This window comes from Acinonyx jubatus, chromosome B3 (assembly GCF_027475565.1).
Source record: "Acinonyx jubatus isolate Ajub_Pintada_27869175 chromosome B3, VMU_Ajub_asm_v1.0, whole genome shotgun sequence".
Taxonomy (NCBI): Eukaryota; Metazoa; Chordata; class Mammalia; order Carnivora; family Felidae; genus Acinonyx; species Acinonyx jubatus.
This window is the reverse complement of record NC_069386.1, coordinates 35518475-35543644: the sequence shown is the minus strand read 5'-3', so window position 1 is coordinate 35543644 and position 25170 is coordinate 35518475. Positions and strand designations below refer to the sequence as shown.

Sequence of the window (25170 nt, the reverse complement as noted above, 5' to 3'; positions counted from 1 at the left end):
GATCTGGGAGTATGCTTAGTTGTCAGTATTCTATTCATTCCACCTTAAAGCTTTCCTTAACACCTTAAAACATTAAGGGAGAATTACAGGCCTCCTCCTCTGTGTAGGATCCTGTGTAACTTTTTTCGGTTGGTATCTCAGCATTACCGTTTTTGTGCACGTATCTCCCAGTAATCTGGCTTTTAGGGACAGCAGTAGTGCCTCACCTGCTACATAGTAGGTGCTGAACAGATGCTGATTGAACAAGTCAGTTAGTTTATATGTTGCACAACTACTTTTCTTCCTATTTACTTGGTACCAGAGAAATACAAATTGTTAGATATGTGAGTAAATAAGAGAAAATAATGATCAGGCAAGCCTTGGTCTGCATTATTCAGAGGAAGAAAGTTTCTTTCAATGAAATCTTCTACAAATTTATTTAAATGTTCTTATCTGAAATATGACCTTCATATTTTAAAAAACTCATGGTGATATCCATGATTTAATGTTTACTGAATGACTTGGTTACTTGAAATATTCAGTTAGAAAAATGAATTTAATTTCAGTAAAGTATCACACAAGAGTTCTTAGAATTGCAAATCGTTTTAGAAGAGAACAATTTGCTTTCCCAAAGGAAAACTAAGTCATATTTTGTGTTCCCTAATTTTTAACCATTTCTGCAGAGAAATTATTCCCGTTTCTTTATGATGCTTACTGAATGTTATTTTCTGTTTTAGATCTCCAAAGGTACTAAAACCAATTTTTATTGGATAATGTTTCTAATGAAATAAATCTTTAGGACCTGCAGTAGATGAGGTTTCAAGGTTTTGGAATTTATTGATTTGTTTAAAACTTTTTTTTCTTTTTTTAACTTGAAAGGTTAATCTGGTTTATAGATGTGGCAAAAGCTTTAAAGTAAGTAGGAAGCTTATCAACAGTCAGCAGAAAACCCTGGTTTGGGCTGTTACAAGTACCGTTGTTATTGCACTAGCAAAATGTCAGTGCAGTATACTTTCTGAAATTTTGAAGTTTCTGCTTAGTTTTCTATAATCTGAGCAACACTATAATAAAATCATCATGTTTACCTTTAGGTAAATCTATTTAGTATTAATAAATAGTGCATGTCGGTACTCAGGGTTTTCTTTTTTTCCATCTTCCTTCTTTTTCCCATATTTCTCCTCTCGCCTGAAGAGACGTCCATGCCTATTTCGAAAACTGTATATTTGTAGACATTTTTAAAGTCAAATTTTAGATTCACTTTAATATTTTAACAAAAGTGGCTTTGACCTTAATTTTCTATTTTAATGCTTTAAAAAAAACCAGTAAATATATTCATGGGAAATGAGAAAATAAAGACCTATGTATGCATTGTTTACTAAAGTGAGATCATTCTGTGTGTGCTGTTTGTAACCTCCTTTTTCCAATTTACAATCTCTGTATGTTCTTCATGTCTTATCAAGTCCACAGTCTGATTTCCCAGGGAGGGACTATGTCTCACATCTGGTTGTCATATCCCCAAAAATTTGACCTAGTCCCCTTTTTCTTTTCATACCACTGGCTTATTAAAGGGACAGGGCCAGCTCTCCTGCAGGATTTCTAGATTTGTCTGGTTTCATCTGCATTTAATTTGTTCCTCTGTCTCTTGTATATCCTATTAGTTACAAGTCAAATTGTAAAGCCTAGAGATCATGTTAAATATTTTTAGCTGGGATATATAATAGGTTATTTACTTTTTCTTTTAACTCATCAAAAGCCACAGTATCTGGATGAGTCAGCATTAATGAGACTGCATTTGAGTACTGAATTAGGGTAATGAATCTGATCCCCTCATTGTAGAGTCTCAACTTTTTCCTCTTGCTACTAGAAAATAATGTATTTGGTGTTACCTTGAGTAATATGAATCACTAGGTTCCTGTCAGACATATACCTGAATATAATACTTGTCTAAATTAGTAAATTTTGTGAGGGATCACAATGCAAATTTTCTGATGTTTTAAAAAATTTTCTTCTACATCATTAGCCACCCTTTTTCTGTAACAGAATTCTTTATTATCTGGGGCTACTGACTTCTTCTCTTACAAGGCCAGATAGATAAATAAATTCTTTCATTTAGTTACCAGTTTTCACCAGCCCAGTCAGAAGATGACATTAGTGTTTTTTTCTGGCTTTCTCCTTTTTGAGTATCATTGTAGGCTCAGATTTTTCTGGTTTCAGTGTGTTTCAGTTATGATCAGTCATAATTCTCACAGCTTTGACTAATGGGGAAAGGGACCTTTCAGGGTGATTCTTGTCTTGTATTTTTTGCTATGATACTATTCTTTTTCTTTAACAGAAATGTTCAAACAAACGAAAGTATAGAGAATAATGTAGTGAACCTTCAACATATCTTTCAGTTTCAACATTATCGGTGTTTCTAATCTCATTTTATCTTTCTCCTACTGCTTTTTTTTTGATCCCCTGGATTATGAACCCATTGATACTTTTAAGTTTTCTTTATTTTCTGGCATGACAAGGACCTACACCTGGAATCATCCGTCTCTCTAAGAAGCCCTCACTGCTTTTGTTAAAGAATGGGATCAGATAACAAAATCTGTGCATAAAGATTATTGAAAGTTTTTTATTTTTATTTTTTCCATATTTTCCCATGATGCATCTCATTATAATGGTAGCTTACTTCCATAGGCGGGTTTACTCTCATTTGAGTGGTGAAGGAAGGGGCACTTCTCAAAGATGGGATAAAATCTGTATATTTCTATTTTAATTGGTCTAAATGTTAGGTAGAGCTAACAGATGATTGAAATGTTGACACATAAGTGTTTTTAACAAAGGACTTCTTTTTAAAAATAAACGCCATTTAGTGTGTTGGTTTGCTGGTACTGTAATACAAGGAAATCCTTTGTAAATATATGACTTCTAAAAGTTCGCTTGTACCACGCTTTGGTTTTTTAGCATTCAGTACATTTTCTAATAGTAATAATGTGGATGATAAAGTGTTATTGGATTCTGGCTCTTAAATCTGTGTATGATTTCCAAGATGGACCAAAACCCTGTCTTTGCCTACTTTCCCTCTTGATGCCCTACTGAAATAAAATGTATAGAAATAAGAAAGGAAGAAGCCAGTAACAATAAATAGGAAGGCTACCAAAGAGTGGTAATTGAACAGATTTCTGGGTCTCTGCTCGAGTACTAGAAGGCTCTCATTTCTCCTTACCGCTCTCCTCCCTGCACTTAGACTATTGATAGCAGGCACAAACCCCAGGCAAGACATCAAACAGATTTTGTTTAGAGAAATTGGGAAAAGCTAAGGCTTTTAAAGTACAAGTTATATCTCCAGAACAAAAGGGGAAAAAAGCCATCTTTATTCTGGTATTTAGCAGGTCTGCTGGTCCCCACCCATGCATCCTAAAGGAACACTGCCAGTCAGCCTGTACCTACCCCACACAGAGCCCTCCTCAGGAGAGCAGTCCGGCCAGAAATCAAACCATCTTCACAATGATAGAGGAAATCTGTGTTGGCTAAAATGAATCATTCAGATGTAAATGCGAATGAGTAACCAAAGATCACCAGGCATGTGAGGAAAACTGATGGCATGAAAGACTAAAATAACCAGAAAAATTGCTACTGGAGAAAATAGAGCTAATCAGAGAGAACTTAACCAGAAAGGAACTCTAATATACTCAGGGCTGTAGGAAGAGAACTTCACGCATTAAACAAAAATAGGAGAACACAGGTTTTCAGATGGAAAGGGCGCAACAAGTGCTGAAATAGTCAAATATCATAATGCAGTTCATTCTTGGGAAGCTGCAGAATTCTAAAGATAAAGGATCCAGAGGAAATTCATGTTCAAAGTGAGAAGTATCAAACTGAAATCAAACCTCTCATCAGTAATTCTTTAAAAAAAATTTTTTTAAGTTTATTTCTTTATTTTGAGAGAGAGTGAGCAAGGGCGGGGCAGACAGAGAGGGAGAGAGAGAATCCCACGCAGGCTCCGCGCTCCCAGCGCAGAGTCCGACACAGGGCCCAATCTCCCAAACTGCGAGATCGTGAGCCTGAGCCTAAACCAAGAGTTGGACACCCAGCCAACTGGGCCACTCAGGCGCCCCTCTCATCAGTAGTTCTTAATGCTTTAAGACAATGAAACATTGCCTACAACTTTTCAAAAGAAAATAATGTGTAGCCAGGGATTCTATATCTTGCCAAACTATAAATCAAAGGAGAGAGCAAACTGAAGTTGATTTTAGACACATAAGAACTCAAAGGCACCTTCTTTTGGAATTAAATGAGTGAGGGTGCCTGGCTGGCACAGTTGGTAGAGCATGTGACTCTTGATCTTGGGGTCATGAATTCAAGCTATAGATAGATAGATAGATAGATAGATAGATAGATAGATAGAGAATTACACATTCACCATCAGCTTTCTTTTTTTAAAAGTTTATTTATTTTTGAGAGAGACAGCATAAACTGGGGAGGAACAGAGAGAGCGGGGGGACAGAGGATCTGAAGCAGGCTCCGTGCTGGCAGCAGAGAGCCAGATGCAGGGGTTCAGACCCACAAACCATTAAGATCATGACCTGAATCAAAGTCAGATGCTTAACTCACTGAGCCACCCAGGTGCCCCTCACCATCACCTTTCTTTAAAAAATAAAAAAATTATTGTGTAATTTCTCATTAAACATTTTCATTTTGGGTTTTTTTAAAAAAAATCTCATTGTGGGGCACCTGGGTGGCTCAGTCGGGTTAAGAATCCGACTTCAGCTCAGGTCATGATCTCACGGTTCATGGGTTCAAACCCCACATCAGGCTCTGTGCTGACAGCTCAGAGCCTGAAGCCTGCTTCTGTGTCCCCCTCTCTCTTTGCCCCACCCCTGCTTGTGCCCTGTCTCTCTCTGTCTTTCAAAAATGAATAAACATTAAAAAAATAATAATAATAACATAAAAAATCTCATTGCTCTCAAAAGGGTTTGTGGAAAGAAAAAAGGGGATGAATAATTTCAAACAGTAAAATAAGTAGTTGTGGATTTACACCATAAAATGAATTCTAGAGCTACTGTAGCAAACACTAAGGAGACTAATCAATCCCATAATTTCCCATAGTTCCCAGTGACCTCAGCAACAGGTAATTCGGGACTACTTAATTGCAGTCACAACTGGCTAGTATATTATATGGCCAGCAGGGGCAACAGCGTCAGATTCTTTTCCCATTGTGACTAGAGTGACATGATCTGGCTTACATTTAAAAGCATCATTCTGGGGCACCTGGGCGGCTCAGCCAGTTAAGCATCCGACTTTTGACTTCGGCTCAGGTCATGATCTCGTGGTTTGTGAGTTCAAGCCCTACATCGGGCTCTGCACTGACAGTGCGGAGCCTGCTTGGGATTCTCTCTGTCTCTGTCCCTCCCCTACTCACTTTATCTCTGTATCTCTCAAAATAAATAAACTGAAAAAAAAAAAAGCATCATTCTAATGGCTATGTTGAGAATAGACTTGGGGTAGAATAGTAGAGCAAGGATAGAAATAAGAAGAGACCAGTTTGGACATCATTGTAGTATTCTAAGTGAAAGATGGCAGTGGCTCTGATGTGGTGGTAATGGTGGAGTTGGTGAAAAGAGGTCAGATTCTGGGTATAATTTGAAGGTAGAGCCAACAGCATTTCCTGATTAATTGGATATGGGGTGAGCAAGAAAGGAGTAGAGGTTTCTGGCCTGAGCAATAGGAAAAGAGAAACAGATGGGGGGAAAGATGAGGAGTTAAGTTTGGGGTGTTTCAAAAGTTCATTTGGTCTCCAAGTAAAGATGTTAGCTGCTTGGATTGGTACTGAGACGTATGTGCCTGCAGTTCTGGAGAAAGTTCTGGCTTAGAGAGAAAATTGTGAAAGTAGTTAGCATATAAAGTGTATTTAAAGCCATGGGATTGGGTGAGATCGCCTAGGAGTGAATAGAGGTCAAGAAGAGGTATGAGGCCTGAGACCCTAAGGCACACTAACACTTACGGTTCAGGGAGATGAGAAAGAATGGTCAGAGATGACTGAGGAGGAGCAGCCAGTGGTGTACAAGGAAATCCATGAGAGGATGGTGCCCTGGAAGCCATGAGAAGAAAGTGTTTCCAGTAGGAAACAGTCATTGACTATTCATGCTGCCGAGAGAGCAAGTAGGAGGGGCACCGAAAATTCACTGTTGGGTTTGGCAGCATGGATATCAGTGTTTACCTTTACAAAAGCCACTGTGTTTTTTCTGACAGCTACTAACTTGTTGAGACAAAAATAATGTATTAAATTATTTGGGCCCAAGGACTTAATAAATGGAACTGTCAGGTATTTCTTTTGGCCTAGGGACTTTGAAACAATTAGTAAGATACCAAGAGAGCCACAAACAGAAAGTTTGAGAATCTCTACTTTAGAGGATCATGCTAAGTATTTTAAGAGGGGGAAGCTCCTCTTGCCTTTTCTTTGTCTCTGCTGAGAAGTTTGAGTTAGTCATTTTAAATCTGATCAGATTACTGCAGTGAATAAAATTGCCCTAATGTGGTTCAATATAAAAAAATAAGGAAAACCTTATCCTGTGAAATGTCTGCAGTACAGCTTTGCATGAATTTTTCTTCTTGCCTCCATAGGTATGGTCTGAAATATGCGTTGCTTGGCAGCTCGGGTCAACTATAAGACTTTGATTATCATCTGCACACTCTTCACTTTGGTCACGGTACTTTTGTGGAATAAATGTTCCAGCGATAAAGCGATCCAGTTTCCACGGCACTTGAGTAGTGGCTTCAGAGTGGATGGATTAGAAAAAAGAGCAGCAGCATCTGAGAGTAACAACTATGTGAACCACATGGCCAAGCAGTCTGAGGAGGCATTCCCTCAGGAACAGCAGAAAGCACCCCCTGTTGTTGGGAGCTTCAACAGCAATGGGGGAAGCAAGGTGTTAGGGCTCAAATACGAAGAAATTGACTGTCTCATAAATGATGAACACACAATTAAAGGGAGAAGAGAGGGGAATGAAGTCTTTCTTCCATTCACTTGGGTAGAGAAATATTTTGACGTATATGGAAAGGTGGTTCAGTATGATGGCTACGATCGCTTTGAATTCTCTCATAGCTATTCCAAAGTCTATGCACAGAGAGCCCCTTATCACCCTGATGGCGTGTTTATGTCCTTTGAAGGCTACAATGTGGAAGTCCGAGACAGAGTCAAGTGCATAAGTGGGGTTGAAGGTTGGTATCTGTCTGCTCCACTGCCTTTTTCTATCTTGATTGTGTTGAGGAATAAGAAATTGTAGGTGTTAATTATATAGCAAGTACATACATAGCTTACTGTCAGGAGACCATTCATCACTCTGACTTAGCAAGGAGGACCGGGTTAAGTCTAAACCTGAGGCATCATTCTAGATGATGTGATATGGGGGCTGCAAGATGATACCTGATCAAATAGGATTATTCCACGAACCCGCCTCAGAATCTAAAATTATCACCTCTAAAGTAAAGGCACAGCATCTCCAAAAATTTTGCATTAAAATATGCAGTTAGTGCCCTACGAGAGGAGACCAATAGACCTATGTACCAATGCAGTCTTGCTACCAGATTAGCCAGGTATCATCTCTGGATGGAGGTTTAAAGTCCTCAGAACAAGACACCATTTTCTCGGAACTTTTATGCTACACTCCTATAGTCTATTGCATATTGTCTTTAAAACCTGAAGCAGTAGGAGCTCGTTATGAGTGTCATTAGTACATTTTGGAATTTGTATTTCAAACCTAAGATGGATCTGAAAGCCAAATTGAATTTGACTTTAAAATACATCATTTAACCCGAGGAAAGAACTTAGTGTGTTTTCAGATGGCTTTGCTTAGTTTTATTTTATTTTCTTCATTCTATTAAAAAGTGATTTTAATACAATATTTTAAGTTTTTTATAATATCTTTACCTAATGTTCAGAAGAGGGAAGGGCCAAATTCACTTATATTCATACCACTTCGAGATAATTATTACCATTTTGTATATTCTCTGGAGGTCTTTGTACCTAGGTCTATGTTTTAACATAGTTGTAATGATACTTAACCATACAGTGTCCAGGGTGGTAATGTTTTCTTAGAGATTTCAGAGATACCCATCGTCAAACCTTTTCATGTAAATTAGGTAAAATGTATAAAATTAATAGATGTTTGGATGCTAAAGAAAACGTAAAAAGCACCCATAACCGCTGTTAATATTTTGATGTGTTTTCCCGATCTTTTTGTTGTTTTTTTTAAATAAATTGAGATCATACTGTGTAGTCAATTTTATATTCTCCTTTTTTCATCTAAAATATATTGATTATTCCCCCTTGTTATTAAATATTTACCGAATATTTTAACAACTACTATTCATAGTAAGAATATGCCATGATATGTGTAATGTATTCAGCCTTTCTCCTTAGTTGGCCACTTAGGTCATTTCCATTTTTTTTTGCTTTTATACATAATGGTATAGATATTTATAGTTAATCATTTGCTGTTTTAATGATATTCTAAGAGTAGTTTCCTAGGAAATAAACTGTCATTCAAATAATAGAAGTTGATCTATTTAGTCACACTGCTTTCCAAAAAAGGTTGAACTACTCATGTTTCCAGTAGCAGAGTGTGAGGGCACACTTGTCACCCAGCTCTTGACATCGTGGAACATCGTTTTTTGTTTTTATTGTTTTTCTGTAAGGAACATTGTTTTTTTGTTTGTTTAATTTCTTAATGTTTATTTGTGAGAGAGAGAGAGAGAGAGAGAGAGAGAGACAGAGTGTGAGCGGGGGAGGGGCAGAGAGAGAGAGAGAGAGAGAGAGAGAGACAGAATCTGAAGCAGGCTCTAGGCTCTGAGCCGTCAGCACAGAGCCCAGTGTGGGGCTCGAACTCACGAACCGTGAGATCATGACCCGAGCCAAAGTCAGAAGCTTAACTGACTGAGCCACCCAGGGGCCCCAAGGAACATTGGTTTTTCTTTTTTTAATCTGTTGTTTACAAAGGATCTCATGATTTGCTTTCTATAACAATTAGTGAGGTCAGATATCTTTTTCATATGCTTTCAATCATTATAAAATGATCTTCATGTTGTTTCCCTCTTTCTCTAGTGTAATTAAGTGGGCTTTTAAAATATTTATGTGAACTTTTATATATATAATAAGGTTAATAATACTTTGTTACACTTATTAAAGATATTTTCTTCAATTTGGTTATCTTTCATTTTACTTATGATTTGTTAGTTTTGGAAGTTTTTAGTTTCATTTACTAAACTTACAGACTTTTTTTTTTTACTTTTATGGTTAGAAAGTCATTGCCACATTGTGGTCAGCTGTTCATCTGTATTTTCTCTTAATAGTTTTATTAGGGTTTTGGTTTTTTACATTAAGCTTTTTAGGCCAGCTTAATTGATTTATATTTTGGTGAATGGCACAAAGTCAGGGTATAATTTCAGACTCTTCCCCTCACATGTATTGAATAATCTCTTGTCCCCACCAATTCATGATGCAGTCTTTATATTAAAAGCATATCTGTAGCCTAGGTTTCTTAGCCCTTATAGTTCCTAATTCCTTAAACTGTTTTGAAACTACATCACACATACAGTTTTGTAGGTTCTTGGTTTCTGCTATGTCCATCTGATGTTGATCAAATTATTTTAGAACTACAGAAAGGAGTTTATTTCTAAACACATAGACCATGATGCAGCAATACAATATTCTGTGCAATGTGGCATTATTGTATTCCCCATGCAGAATTACTAAAATAAACACTAATAAACATTTCAAAGTTTTGCTTAGAACTTTACAAGAGATCATCCATTAATGAATTATGTCAGAAATCTCTAGTTAGATACACAACTTTAACTCATTTAAAAAACACGCCTCATTCTCAAGAGTCACATTTTGACATGCCGGATATGAAGAAGAATTGCAAACTGCATTTATACTTGAAGTTACCTGGTCATACCCGGCTCCTTAAGCAAATACTTTAACCATCAGCTGATATAGTTAGACCACATCTTAACATTGGAGAGAGAGAGGAGTAGGTTACTAACTTGAATGTGAAGTACAAACATGTAAGAAAATTTCAGAGTTAATATTTTAGGATAAACCTGTGGTAACATTATCTACATGTATTTAAATTGTACAAAATACGAATGTATGAAACGGGGTTTTGAAAACGGGACGTCTGTAGCTCTGTAAAACATCAGTTCTTAAAGGGTTTTCTACCACACTGCATTGCTGTCTGTCAAATACTGAACAAGAGTGAATAAGCCTCAATTTTGTTTTTCATGTCTGATTGCCTCATTACTAGTTTTTAATCATTATGAAAGTAGCGTAATACCAAAGCTTTAAAGCTGCCGATAACCCTATAACGTGCCCCAGAGGTAAAGCAGTGGAGAGCGTTGTTCAGAATACGCTTGGAAATGTCCAGATGTGGTTATTTATTTAGTTTCTCTATTTTGTAGGTGTACCTTTATCTACACAATGGGGACCTCAAGGCTATTTCTACCCAATCCAGATTGCACAATATGGGTTGAGTCATTACAGCAAGAATCTAACTGAGAAACCCCCTCACGTAGAGGTATATGAAACAGCAGAAGACAGAGACAGAAACAGCAAGCCGAATGACTGGACTGTGCCAAAGGGCTGCTTTATGGCTAGTGTGGCTGATAAGTCTAGATTCACCAATGTTAAGCAGTTCATTACTCCAGGTAAGTGATGATTATTATATATGTCTGCTAATTTTATGTTGATTTATGGTACCTGATAACTCCTTTAAAATTGCTTTTATGGTTTTAAAAAGCACATTAGCAGACCCTTTATATTGTATCTATATAAAGAAACATGGTGTCACCCAAGTGAAATCCCTAGAAAAAGAACAGCTAAAAACTCAAGGTTATTAAAAAAAAAAAAAACAAAAAAAACAACTGCATGGAAAACCAAGCCATAGATTGAATATTAAGATCCAGGTTACTACATGGCTACATGGTATGTGTCTCCTTCCAGGGATCTATGTCCCATAGGAATGACCCTCATTGGTTTATTTTAGTATTTCAGTGCAGCATTTATTCTTTAACTTTTAAACTGTTTTGCATTAAGGTAGAAATTTTTCTTTATAGAGAGCCATCCTTTCCTTTGTCTGGTTTTTACCAGCATGGTTTTTTTTTTTTTTTCAAAATATTATAGCATTAGCAACCAGGCCTGCTTCTCGTATTGAGTTTTGTTAATGTACTAGATTGTCTCAAACTTCATATAAAACCATTTCATTAATAAAATCATTTATAAAATCAAATTAACTTTATGCAACATTTCCCCTTTTAGTAAGACAGTCTCATTAATTAGGATGTAATGTATTTTTCTCCTCTAATCAATATCCATGAGAATTAATGAATCGATTACTTAAAAAGACAATGAAATAATTTCAGTTAGCACCTCAGGCTTAATTCTCTATGGGGGAAATGTTGTCAAGAACAGAACTGATTCCCCCCTCCCACCAACCTTGCAGTCGGTAAATAAAACGAGAGAAAAGGTTACAAGACCTCTTCTGTATTCTCTCCTTGTCCTTTATTGATGACTGTGTAATTCACAGACCTTGAAAGCCACAATACAAATCTACTCATTCTAGATGACCTTAAGTAATGGATTTATGAGTGCTTAATGCAGTGCAAATAATGAATGACCTTTAGTTTTTATTGTGACTAGAACTTCTTTTCTCCTCTGGTATTCTGTGATATTCCAGTACACAGAGCATCTCTGCTTATTGTAAAACCACAGGCTTGACTGGTGAGAAAGTACATGGAGATGTTCAAGAGTATTTAGCTTGTGATACCAAAGAGGTTATTGTAGCAGGAAATGATTAGACTAAGCAAAAGGACATTTGTTTTTGTATGTACCCAAGGAACTTACTTTTGCACTAATTAATAATGTTGTCTGGATTAGGGTGAGAAACAGCTCTCATCTTGATCTCAAATGTTGAGAAGTTGTCTAGAGTGGTCTTTTGAACTCTATTCTATTTACAGCAGTAGATTTCATTGCTCACTTTGGATGCCCTGGGTGATACAAAAGATAAGTCTCCTCATACTGTGTGAGGGACCCTCACGTCAGCTCTTCATTCTGCAGCCCGTAGCTAGAGATAGAACTGCTTCCTAAGGTGATTTTCAGTATATGGGGGGAGAGAACTCTGGGACGGTCACTCTGTCAGTGGCACACAAGCTACTCACAGTTGGAACTCCTTGTTGGTGGAGTGTGCTAACTGGGAATGGGGCCCTTGTTTTGCTATCTTGGGCATGCGTGGAGGTGTATTTGATCTAGGTTATGAGGGCAAGTGAGTTGGGTTACATGGAAGTTGTTGCTCAGCACGGGAGAAGGAAATCAAAGCAGTGAGACTGTTGTATTTGAAGCGCAGGATGGGGAGATGAGGCTTTTCAGAGGGTATAGACCTCCTGGGGGATAAATTCAGAGAATCCCTGTTGAGAAGAATTTGGAACTTGTGTATAGAAACATTGGCCTCAATGAGGTGAGTCTCAGAGGACCAGGGGCTGAATGCTGTTGGCCTTTTAGTTTTTCTTTTGGGGCCTTTAATTTTTTTCCTTGAAAGGAAATAAAATCCTCTAGAAGAAAGAACCAGAACATGGGTCTACATCATAGTTTATTGTTTTGTTTGTTGAATAATGTTTGAGTTCCTCTTCCTAATTTTAAAATTGAATGAACTGAAACTTTATACCTGTCATACTCCATTAAATTAAATTAGCTTTCCCTTTCCTGATGTACTTTCTTCACTTCATTTGCATGGCCTCACTTTCTCCCCTCTCTCTGTGCAGCCATTCTTTCTCAGACTTCTTGTGAGCTTCTCCTGTTCTGCCTGGCCCTTATCTCTCACTGTTCCTCAAGGTTCTGAGTAGGGAGGGCCTCTTCTCACTGACCTTAGTAAGTCTGTGGATTAAAATGAATGAATGATGATGGTTTGTGTTGTATGTGAAAACATTGATTTAAAGACTGTTCTTAAGTGTTTATCATCCTTTTTTGGCCTAAAGGACACATACACCAAGAATAAACACTTATAGTAACTCCTAGGCTTAACTGCTCAGAGAGAGGACGAGTATGGATTTCAAAAAATGGGAAACCCAGAACTTTCTACTAATAGATTGAAAGTAGGCATCTCTAGATACAGAATACCTTCAGTAGAGCTCAGACCTCGCCTGCTGTATTTCCAGAGTGGTTGCCACAACCACACTCACATCCCTTTTGCTACCATTTGGATCCTTCCGAGTGGTGTTGACAGGTTATGTAACCACTCTGTATGTCTATAAATTGGGAATTAAAAGACTTGGAAGATTGTTGTAAAGACTGCCATTTTTTGATTGATTTGTGTTGGGAATTGGGACTTCTTCTCTTCTTCTGTGTGGCTCAGTAGCTCCCTCTGGTGGTGATAGCGTTTTAGGAAAATAGTCTTTTTTTTTTTAAAGGTTATATCCCATGACATCAACTAATCTGTTATAGTGAAACATCAGGTAATTTTGGCCATATCATTTTATTAGATTTGTATTGATAAAGTGAAAGAAGGGAATTCTGGGAGGAAAATAGATAATTCTTCAGCTTCCTCCCATTTTGGACTTTTTAAATTTTAAAAATTTTTATCTATTATTTTTGAGAAAGAGAGTGCAAGTGGGGGAGGGGCAGAGAGAGAAGGAGACACAATCAGAAACAGGCTCCAGGCTCTGAGCCGTCAGCACAGAATCCGATGCAGGGCTTGAACCCACAAATCGTGAGATCATGACCCAGACCAAAGTCAGTCACTTAACCAGCTGAGCCACCCAGGAGCCCCCCATTTGGACTTCTAAAGATGGATCATTGTTACTCAGTTTCATGAGAATGAATTGGTCATACTTAATAATATGGTCTTATTAATGAGGCATTACCCTAAGAATGAAAAAATAAGCACTCAAGACAGTCTTCTCTGCTGAATATAATTTAAACCTGAGTGATTTGTCAGTCAATTCAGAATCCTGCAGTGTTTTGGGAATGTTGTATTGAGCATCAGATTCCATTTTACCGTAGATGTAGGAAAACAACTAGTAAAGAGAGAGATTGCATGTTGACATTTTTCCAGATAAAATGGATCTTTATTAGAAATATGCTTCTGAAATCCCTTTTTAAAAAGTCACTCAAGACTCTTAAGAGACAAAACAGATGAACATAAGGGAAGGGAAACAAAAATAGTATAAAAACAGGGAGGGGGACAAAACAGAAGAGACTCATAAATATGGAGAACAAACTGAGGGTTGCTGGAGGGGTTGTGGGAGGGGGGATGGGCTAAATGGGTAAGGGCACTAAGGAATCTACTCCTGAAATCATTGTTGCACTATATGCTAACTAATTTGGATGTAAATGTTAAAAAATAAAAAATAAAGTTAAAAAAAAAAAGTCACTCAAAGCATCATTTGACATGTAAGTCTATCAAGATGTTCTCATTCCTTATACAATTTCCATGATTGTCTGTTCCATCAAATGAAATAATTAAGAGCCCTGGACCAATTATGTCCACACTGGTAGAGTCCAGTGTTGGGAGAGTTTAACAGCCAGCTCCACATGCTAGGGCTCTCCAGGCTAATTACACTTGTATACACCATCATCAATCCACACTTCATCTTTGCCCCTGGTGATATACGGAAGATTTCTTCAAAGGACTCCTCAAAGCAGATCTGATTCTGTAGCTATTTTGAGAGAAATAACTCTTCCAGCGATTATGCTCATGAGGATGCCATTTCCAATACCATTTCTTTTTCATAGTCTTTGATCTTGGGTCCAGGAATCCTGGTTTCTGGTCCCTACTCTACCACGAATTGGCATTTGGCTCTGAGCAAACCTTTTAACCTTGCAAAGCCTCCATATCTTTGTTTCTGAAATGCAAGTAGTAATTCCTGCTCTACCGGCCTCAGATTATTATAAAGATCCTGTGAGATAACACATGGGAATGTAAATTCATATATAAAATATGCAGTACGTGTATTTTTGCTAGTGGTGGTGGTCGTGTTGCTGCTGCTCTTTAATATGCTCTGTTTCTTTCCTTGGTAGATCTAGACCAGCCATATTCAGAAAGGCAACTTTTTGGGAGTCAGCTGTCATTGTACTGTAGATACGCAAGAGGAATCTCTTATTTGATGATTTGCCAGATAAAACAGCTGTTACTGTTTTATCAGCCTCTGAAGGCCAGTGGCTTCAGAGTAATAATAATGATAATCACTATCAATTTTTACTTTGTTCCAAGCCACTATCTTTTTTTTTTAAATCCTCACAATTACCTTGCAAAGTATTATTTAACATGCGAAGAAACTGAGGTTCAAAGAGTTATATCGTCTTGAACATCTCAAAGCTAGTAGGTGGTAGAGTAACAGTTCAAACAAGGTTTTGTGGGGTTTTAATTCTATGCTTCCCCCTTGACCTCCCCCAGTTTCCCTCCCTTTTTGTGGGCTACATGAACCCATTGCTGAATTTTCAGAAATTTTATTCACAACTCCAGCAGATATCTGGAAGCAAACCTATCGTTTTCAGCATCAGTTAGCAGCAGTTAAGAGTGTATATTGTAAAGGGAAGCCTGACTGGTTCAGTTGGCAGAGTGTGCAACTCTTGATCTCTGGGTCGTGACTTTGAGCCCCATGTTGGGCATAGAGATTACTTAAAAATAGGGGCGCCTGGGTGGCGCAGTCGGTTAAGCGTCTGACTTCAGCCAGGTCACGATCTCGCGGTCCGTGAGTTCGAGCCCCGCATCGGGCTCTGGGCTGATGGCTAGGAGCCTGGAGCCTGTTTCCGATTCTGTGTCTCCCTCTCTTTCTGCCCCTCCCCCGTTCATGCTCTGTCTCTCTCTGTCCCAAAAATAAATAAACGTTGAAAAAAAAAATTAAAAAAAAATAAATAAATAAACTTAAAAAAAAAATGTGTATTGTGAAGCCAAACTAGGCAACCTGAGTTTCACATTTTGTGCATCAGGAAAGTTACTTAACTTCCCTGTGTCTCAGTTTGTCAACCATAAAGTAAGAGTAATAATAGCACTATTCTTGTTACAAGGATTAAGTGAGTTAAGACTAGTAAAGCACTGGGGCGCCTAGGCGGTTAAGTGTCCAACTTGGGCTCAGGTCATGAACTCACGGTCTGTGGGTTCAAGCCCCACATGGGGCTCTGTGCTGACAGCTTGGAGCCTGGAGCCTGCTTCCGATTCTGTGTCTCCCTCTCTCTCTGCCCCTCCCCTGCTTGCACTCTGTCTCTCTCTCTCTCAAAAATAAAATAAAAACATTAAAAAAAAAAAAAGCGACTAGTAAAGCACTTAGAACATAGTAAATACTTACTAAATGTTAATTAGATTAAAAAATTTCAATTCATGTGCAGCCATTCTTCTAACGTCTCACAATATTATGTGCTAAGCCTATTTTGGCTGTTTTTTTCTCTTTATAGAGTGGGTATATTAGAGCAGCCATTGATTATCGATCAGCCAGCATTCGATCTAGAAAAGGCAGTTTGATCAACAACACCTTAATCATTTGCTCTTAGCCCGCTAACATAAACTAGACAGGCCTGAAACTCATGAGCCATCATGGATGGGCTCATCAATTGTATCATTTGTTTTTGGTTACTTCAGTAAAATGATGATGCTGCTGCTGATGATGATGATATGGTTAACCAAAATATCGAAATGCTAATTTTGTATGGTTAGTGGTTATCAAGGATGAATTGCGATTTATTTTTAATACAAAGAGCTTTTATTCTAACCAGTCTTTGTTGGTATATTTTCCCCCTACAGAAACCAGTGAAGGTGTATCCTTGCAACTGGGGAACACAAAAGATTTTATTATTTCATTTGACCTCAAGTTCTTGACAAATGGAAGTGTGTCCGTGGTTCTAGAGACCACAGAAAAGAATCAGCTCTTCACTGTACATTATGTCTCAAATACCCAGCTAATTGCTTTTAAAGAAAGAGACATATACTATGGCATTGGGCCTAGAACTTCATGGAGCACGGTCACCAGGGACCTGGTCACTGACCTCAGGAAAGGAGTGGGTCTTTCCAACACAAAAGCTGTCAAGCCAACCAAAATCATGCCCAAAAAGGTGGTTAGGTTGATTGCAAAAGGGAAAGGATTCCTTGACAACATTACCATCTCTACCACAGCCCACATGGCTGCATTCTTCGCTGCCAGCGATTGGCTGGTAAGGAACCAGGATGAGAAAGGTGGCTGGCCAATTATGGTGACCCGTAAGTTAGGGGAGGGGTTCAAGTCTTTAGAGCCAGGGTGGTACTCGGCCATGGCCCAAGGGCAAGCCATTTCTACCTTAGTCAGGGCCTATCTATTAACAAAAGACCATTTATTCCTCAGTTCAGCTTTAAGGGCAACAGCCCCTTACAAGTTTCTGTCAGAACAGCATGGAGTTAGGGCTGTGTTTATGAATAAACACGACTGGTATGAAGAATATCCCACCATACCTAGCTCTTTCGTTTTAAATGGCTTTATGTATTCTTTAATTGGGCTGTATGACTTAAAAGAAACTGCAGGGGAAAAACTCGGGAAAGAAGCGAGGTCCTTGTATGAGCGTGGTATGGAATCCCTTAAAGCCATGCTCCCCTTGTATGACACCGGGTCAGGAACCATCTATGACCTCCGCCACTTCATGCTTGGCATCGCCCCCAACCTGGCCCGCTGGGACTACCACACCACCCACATCAATCAGCTGCAGCTACTCAGCACCATCGATGAGTCCCCAATCTTCAAAGAGTTTGTCAAGAGGTGGAAAAGCTACCTTAAAGGCAGCAGGGCAAAGCACAACTAGAGCTCAGAACCAAAATCGTCTTTCAGCCTCTGTCGTACACAGCTATGGGCTCTACGTCAGCGGAGCATAGGCACGTTTTAAAAGGTGGTATGCTAGGTTTTTGTGGATTGCATCAAAGTGATAAATGAAACCAGTCGTCGGAGGTCATTGCATTCTGTGGGTTGGGTGTTTTGAAACCTCGGTGGCCCTTGGAGCAGAGAAGTGTTAGTCGATGGCTGAACAAAGATGTTTAACTTTGTCTTGCTCATCACCTTCTGCGGTTCCACAGATAGTCCCATCCCTCTGGGTTTGGGAAAGACGCTGGTAAGTGGCTGTTAGTGGCCAGCTGTCTAGTGCTTACCTGAAAACTTAGTATGGGTCTCTCTTAAAATGTGACTATCTATGTTGATGTTGGAAGCAAACTTTAAAAAATTATGTGCTGTAATACAGTAAGTGTGTACTCGCAGCCTGAATAGTGGACTGTGTGCAACTTTTTAAAATGATGTTTCTTTTCTATAGATTAATTTCTGGGCAAATTTCGTGTTGCGTTTGTTGAATTTGTTATATATGGAGAATATTTTGAATGTATGGTTTTCTTGAAACATGTAAATTAAAAACACAACCAGTGTTCAGGCTTCACAGTCATATAATGTAAGCACAACTAAAATGAAACTTGTTGACTGCACAAGAAATCACAAAAATGTTACTCTGTTTTATGAAACTCGATCTACAATCAGTAAAGATTTGATAATCAGTCTATCCCTCCCCACTCCCCCTGTGATGCTTTCTTTTTGTCACTGTCTAGAATTCTGTATTTCATTTCAGACTACACTTGAGAGTTTTATCTGTTTTGGGGGGACATTTGGGAAATTTTCTTTAAGGAGCTAGTCCCCTCCCGCTGCCCTTCCAGGGGTTTTTTTCCCCTCTTGTAAAGAAACGTACTCTGTCAGATATTATACACAAGAACCATAGCAGGTTTTTTCCCTTCTTTTAAGTCATTCTTGGTTGTCAACTTTCCAGACCATTGACTCTGCACATCAGTGTTTTTCTTTTGCAATTTTAATTTTAAATTATTTCAGCTATTGGGTAGATGCTACCACATGCGCTGTACGTGTGTAACCAGACCTTTCTTTTGGTTTTATATCCCACCATACCTCACATAAATAGGTTCACAGCCCTCACACCCCGGGCAGTGTCTGCTAGAGGGCTTCCGGCATTGTCAATATCAAGCGAGGTTGATTTTGCTGTTTTTGTTTTAGTGTGTGACGAACACCAAATCACTACTGTAACTTACACAGATTGAAATACGAGACCCCACACATTCAGGAGACTGAGTCTGACAAACACATTGCAATTTGTCTGTGACCTGTATTAAATGCACATCAAGAGCCACGAGGGCACTTGCCCACATACTGCATCTTAAATTGAACTCAGCCAACCAACACAACTTAGAAGTCAGAAAATGTATACATGTGTATGAGTGTAATATAAAGGCAAAGTATATATATTAGTGGCAAAGGGAGCAGGAGCCGAGAAAACAATATAGATCTACACTGAAGACGATATTACGGAAAAGTAAGCTTCAACTCCCAAGTTATGTGGCCACAACTCTATTTTGCCCACAACAGAAGAGCTGCGGGTTATTCAGTTTCCCCCCTAGCATTTGACTTTTGTAGTTCTACATCAGATGTCTCAACAAAAATATCTGGACTCCTCTTTTTTTTTCTTTTTTTTTTATTTCAGTGCTCAAAAAATAAACTTTCTCCAATCTGGAAACCCTTTTTACTTCATCTTCTCTGTTATTATCTAGAGCGGTCCAGACTTCTGCCTTGTGTTTGCATACTGGTACTTCAGACTAAGGGAATCAGCAAAAACAGCATGGTATGCTTCCGTGACAGATACCAGTGCCTTAACGACGTGGCTGTCCTTTTCCACTGAAAAAGGAAAGACATTTTGATCTAGAAATGGCATTGCTGTTTCATTGCTGTTGGTTTCACACTGCCTTCCACGTTGCAACAGCAACTTGATTTTTCTCGTGATCCCAGAATTTTCTAAGAGGATGAGTTGAACCTGCGACAGCCCCGCCAGCATATACCGGTGGTTCTCAAACTTCAGGGTGCCTCAGCATCACCTGGGAGCTTCCTGAAATTCAGATGCCGGTTACTCACTAAATCTGCCCGTGAAGCATGAGAATCTGCATTTTTGACAGGCATTCGTATAATTCTCATGCAGGTGATCTGCGGGGCAGACGTGGAGGAACACTGCCCAAGACCATCGATTGCGTTTTTGTTCCGAAACACCTACAGAGTTTTCTAGGGTTTTAAACCATGTGAAATGTTTACTTGTTCTCAGCTTAGAAGAATGGGGAAGGTATTTTAGTTTTGTTTTGTTTCTTTTGATTTGTCTTTGTTTCAAGATAATGGGTCTTTGTTTTTTGCATTCATCTTGAGTTAGCTCTGATGTTAAATTAAATCTATTGCCACTTCAGTTGTAAAACCAGCCAAAAGTTTCCAGATAAAGGTCAAGTTTGGCCCTTTAGGATTATTGTACATAAAGGCTTCATCCAAAAACCACCCAGTGTCTGTGAGCAAATACAGAAGTGACACACAAGCACAACTTTCCAGATGTGGCAGAGGCCTTTTCTTTGTCGGTGTGCAAACTTTCACTGAAAGCTGCTATTTTCATCCTTGTTGTAATTGTTTTTCTTGTTTCTCCTCCATTGTCCATGTGGGTTAGATGCCATGTGTTAAATATGCAATAAAGTGTTTACAGGACGCCCTTCTGAAGGGCGGTCCTTTGTAAAGCTGTACAGACTTGGCAATTTAAGCACAATGTGCACATGTTAGTTTTCTATACAGCAAAACTGGATTTTTTGCAGATGGAAAGGTATTTTGTTTCTATACAAAGTAAATGGATTGTTTGTGCTTAATGTAAAGCTGCTTTATAAAATTGTAAAATAAAGTTTTTATCTTAAAAGGAGTATCTCTGGAGATTTCTTCCTTCTCTAATCTAAGATTTTTTGAGCCCAGCAAGTGGATTTCTGAGGATTTTCTGTTCAACCGGTGACAACTAGGCAGTAAATATTCATCAGAGGTGTATCGGGCCCTTTAAGACAAAGTGGGGAAGGGCCTGTCCCGTGGGTCTTAGCCCTGGGAGGTTTATTGTACAGGGGGACACAGTGTCCACAGAACACTTTCAGAAAAGTAAACTGCCAGACTCTGTGGTTGGTCAGGAAAGGTGTTGTGGAGGAGACAGTGCCTCCCTGGGGGCTTCGGTTCCCGGTGCCAAGTCGAAGAAGAGGAAAGGGCAACGAGCAAAATCAGGGTGCCTTTTGCCATGCTGATTCAGGCTGGTAACCAATTTCGTCTGACTTAGATTTATTTGAAAGTTTGTCCTTCCTGTATTTTCTGTGCTTGCCTCTTCTCCAGAACAATAAGCAGTATTGAATCTCCGCCCCTCCCTTCTTCTCAGTAATGATATACCCTCCCCAATACATGTAAAACCAGAGACCAGTCCGGGTTTATGTTGTGTTTCCCTGCACATTATCTTTTGGGTTAGACACATTGCACACCGTTTGTATGACGGAGTACCGGTGGATCCCCAAGCAACTTCTCTAGCTGATGGGTGCACAGGCTACTACTCCACATCCTTGGCATCTCTTTTTTCTCTCTCTCATCCTCAGTTGGGAGACAGCCACGGGTTGCAAGCAGTTCTTGGTCTGGATGAGGGCTCAGGCTGCTCTTGGCTTTGATTTGCTATTTAGAGCCAAACTGTTAACCCATCGGCCATTCTGCTTTAGCACACTAAACCTCTTCTGTTCGCCTCCCCCATTGCCCTTGAGCGGGAACAGACCCTCCAAGCCCCAGAGGACTTACTCCACAGTCTGAGGAGCTCGTGTGACCTGAGAATGCCTCCTTCTCCGCGGGACCCTGCCAGCCACTGTGCCACGTGACCCTGCTGCCTCGAGCCAGGACTGTGAGACCAGGGGTGAGTCCCTCAAGCTGGGCCCATGAATGTCTGCCCCGGGAATCCGAAATTGGGATGGATTAGAAAACCGAAGTAGATACATCGTGAAACGCAGAGATGAGAACAGAATCTTGTCAGTGCTTCGGGCCCTGGATGCAGTGCGTTTCTGGGGCCCGCTGCATTTCTCCAGTTCCATGAGATACCGCTGTCTCCTCAGGATGCGTTCCTAATGTGTGCTTGCTTAGGTTGGCCAGATTTGACCTCTGTTACCTAGAATAACAAGCCCTAGTTAATAACATAGTGTCTGCATTACAAAGAAATGTATAATGTAAATTCTACATACATTTCCCCCCAGTCCGGACCACTGTGGTTGCTAGGTTTGCCATAACAAAATACCACAGACTTAGTGGCTTAGGCAACAGAAATTTCCTTTCTCACAACTCTGGAGGCTAAAAGTTCAAAATTGAGGTGTTGATAGGTTTGGTTTCTTCTGAGGCCTCTTTCCTTGGCTTGTAGGTGGCTGCCTTGCTGTGTCCCTACCTGGTCACCCCCCTATGTGTCGTCTGTGTCCTATTCTTATAAGGACACCAGTCGTAGTGAATTAGGGCCCCATTCATATGACCTCTTTACCTTAATTACCTTTTTTAAAGGTCTTATCTCCAAACACAGTCACAATCTGAAGTCCTAGGCGTTCAGCGTGGATTTGGTGGGGAGAGGGGGACACAATCAGCTCATAAAAACCACTCTTCACTCTTTAATTTTAATGTTTATTTTTGAGAGAGAGAGAGAGAGAGAGAGAGAGAGCAAGCAGCGGAGGGGCAGAGAGAGAGAGGCAGACACAGAATCTGAACCGGGATCCAGGCTCCCAGCTGTCAACAGCCGGATGCGGGGCTCAAACCCACGACCGTGAGATCATGATCTGAGTTGACGTCAGGACGCTTAACTGACTGAGCCACCCAGGCTCCCCTTACTACTTTTTACTCTTCAGTGCAGAGAAACTGAACTAGCCAGAGGTGCCATTTAGTTAGTTGATAACCAGCTTAAAACCCAAAACTCTGAGATCTTTGGGGAACAGTAGGTGGGCAGACATCTACACTTTAGACTCCAGAGACAGGGCTCGTGGGCTTGGCCACTGTTAGCATAAGGAACTTGCTCTACCCCACGGACCTCAACTATTTGGTAATACAGCCGAATAAGACTAATCAATCTTAAAGTTTTTTATAAACTAGTAAACTGTCACCACTAAACTTAAGCAGTGGCATTTAAAAAAATGTACAGACCAGGGACGCCTGGGTGGCTCAGTCGGTTAAGCATCTGATTTCAGCTCAGGTCATGATCTCACGGTTCATAAGTTCGAGCCCCGTATCAGGCTCTGTGCTGACAGCTCAGAGCCTGGAGCCTGCTTCGGATTCTGTGTCTCCCTCTCTCTCTGCGCCTCCCCCATTTGCGTCTGTCTCTCTCTCAAATATAAATAAACATTAAAAAAATTAAAAAAAAAAAAAAAAAAATATATATATATATATATATATATATATATATATATACAGACCCCAACATTAGCTACTAGATTTTTATTCTTCCTACCCAGTGCCATTCCTGTTAGCCTCTCTGAATACAGAACTCGGAGGGATCAAAAATAGATAAATAGATCCAGAGTGTATCAAAATTGCAAGTCGTAAGATTTGTTTAATGACAATTTTTTTTACTCTCAAGTCTGCATTATTGTAACTTACAAATAGTTAGCAATATTGGGATAAAATATTGCTTTTCATTATACCAACCCATTAAAGATGTCAAATTGAAAATGGATGTGAATTTAAATGTTGTATTGGTGATGAATTTGAACGCTGCTCACTTTCTGGTGAAAAGAGCTACATTTGCCATCTGGTAAGCATGATGGGTAGCGTGTGTGTGCGTGCGCGCGTGCTGCATTTCCTGAATGTTAAGTAGCAGCAACACTGTGTAATTTTGCTAATCTTTTTCCAGGAGTAGAAGGATTTCTTGAAATGACAGGGCCGCAAAGCAAAGCAGAGAGGCGCAGAGGCAAAGAGAACAGCCAAAGGGGGAGAAAGAACACCTGTGAAGGATCAGAAAGCGAGCAGCCTGACGGCAAACACACAGTTTAGATAGGATATTAGGGGGCAACCCCAAGCCCACCCCCTGGAAGAGCTCGTACCTTCCTGGGGTTCTACTCTGTTCTCATCTGCACCCTGTGAAAGCACTGAGACGAGAAGGGCCGCCCCACTCCAGTTTAGAAAATCTAGTAAAGAGCGTTCCTCTCTTTGGGGACTAGAGGAAGGAAAGAAATCCCTGGGGCGCGGTGGGGGTGGGCGTGTCTTGGCAAACACGCATGATTTTAATTTAATGCCTGTTAACTTCATCTTTCCTTTTTAACACCAGTGAAATGAAATCTCTGTAATTCAGTTGAATATAGGGTGGGAGGCCCCAAACTGATTCTCCGGTCCTGTCAATGGTATGGCAAGTTAATCAGGAGGAGAGTGTATCTTCTCAACTCCTGCAGGCAAGAGAGAGAGATACTATCTCCATCTGGAAACACCCACCAAAAGATACTACCTGGGCAACTGCTTGTGTGCTTGAATAAATCTGAGTTCTTACTGTCCGGGTACAACAAACTATGGTTCTGATTGGTCTTTCTTGACCATCTTTGCTTAGGGATAGGGAACAAACACTGTTGCAGGTGCTTCCCAAACTCTCACAGCCATGAGTGAAAGCCTGGCTCATCCCTGGCAGGAGATGAGAAAATGGAACACTGTATAACTTGGTCAAGGTCACACAGTGCCTTTCCCTGAAACGCTTGTTGACCACCTTCCCGCCAAGCCTGTGCTCTCTGCCAGAAGACAGGATAACAAGGTCCCATTCCGGCCCTGAGTCACACCCTGGAATGCTCTTCGCTCTGGAAGGCCTTGGGTAGCCCTCCTTTTCCAGAATCAAAGACCAAGCGATAGTGGCAACACTAACAGCTAAAGTGGCCAAGTGTCAGCAGTCAGGCTTTTGCAGAAGGACCCCGTATACGTTCTTTAGAATTCTTTTGACGATCTTGGGAAGTGGTATCATGCGAGCTGTACAGTGGAGAAAACAAACGTAAAGCAAAGCCACTTGCCAGAGGTCATTCGGTTCTCTGACACGCCAAGGTCTGGAAGCCACGTTCCATGTTCAGAAGCGCCGTCCTCGAGGTCCTCAGGCCATCACCATCTCCACTCGCTCCCGACTGCACCCCGCACAGTGTGCTCGACCCGAGCTGCAGGCCTCCCAGGGACGAGAGAGCCCCAGCACTCTCCCACAGGTGAGAGAATTAGCCCATTTCATCCGCAGACTCTGTCAGCTCTGCTGAAATTGATACGTGCTCCACGACATGGTTAGAAGAGTCCAGAAACAGGAGGTTCTCTCACCATCAAGTCTCCTTGGTATGTGCCCCCCTTTCGTCG

At 40.1% G+C, this 25170-nt stretch overlaps 1 protein-coding gene across 3 annotated transcripts in view; it reads left to right on the top strand.

The window, feature by feature from the left end:
• Positions 1-20734, top strand: part of GLCE (glucuronic acid epimerase) — a 116412-nt gene extending 95678 nt beyond the window's left edge. For all 3 annotated transcript variants that reach the window (XM_027067636.2, XM_027067637.2, XM_027067638.2), the window contains 3 exons: positions 6589-7185; positions 10426-10671; positions 16755-20734. In XM_027067636.2, the coding sequence (XP_026923437.1) occupies positions 6603-7185; positions 10426-10671; positions 16755-17779 (1854 nt within the window). In that variant the 5' untranslated portion in view covers positions 6589-6602 and the 3' untranslated portion in view covers positions 17780-20734. The remainder of the gene's footprint in view (positions 1-6588; positions 7186-10425; positions 10672-16754) is intronic.
• The last annotated feature ends 4436 nt before the right edge of the window (positions 20735-25170 follow it).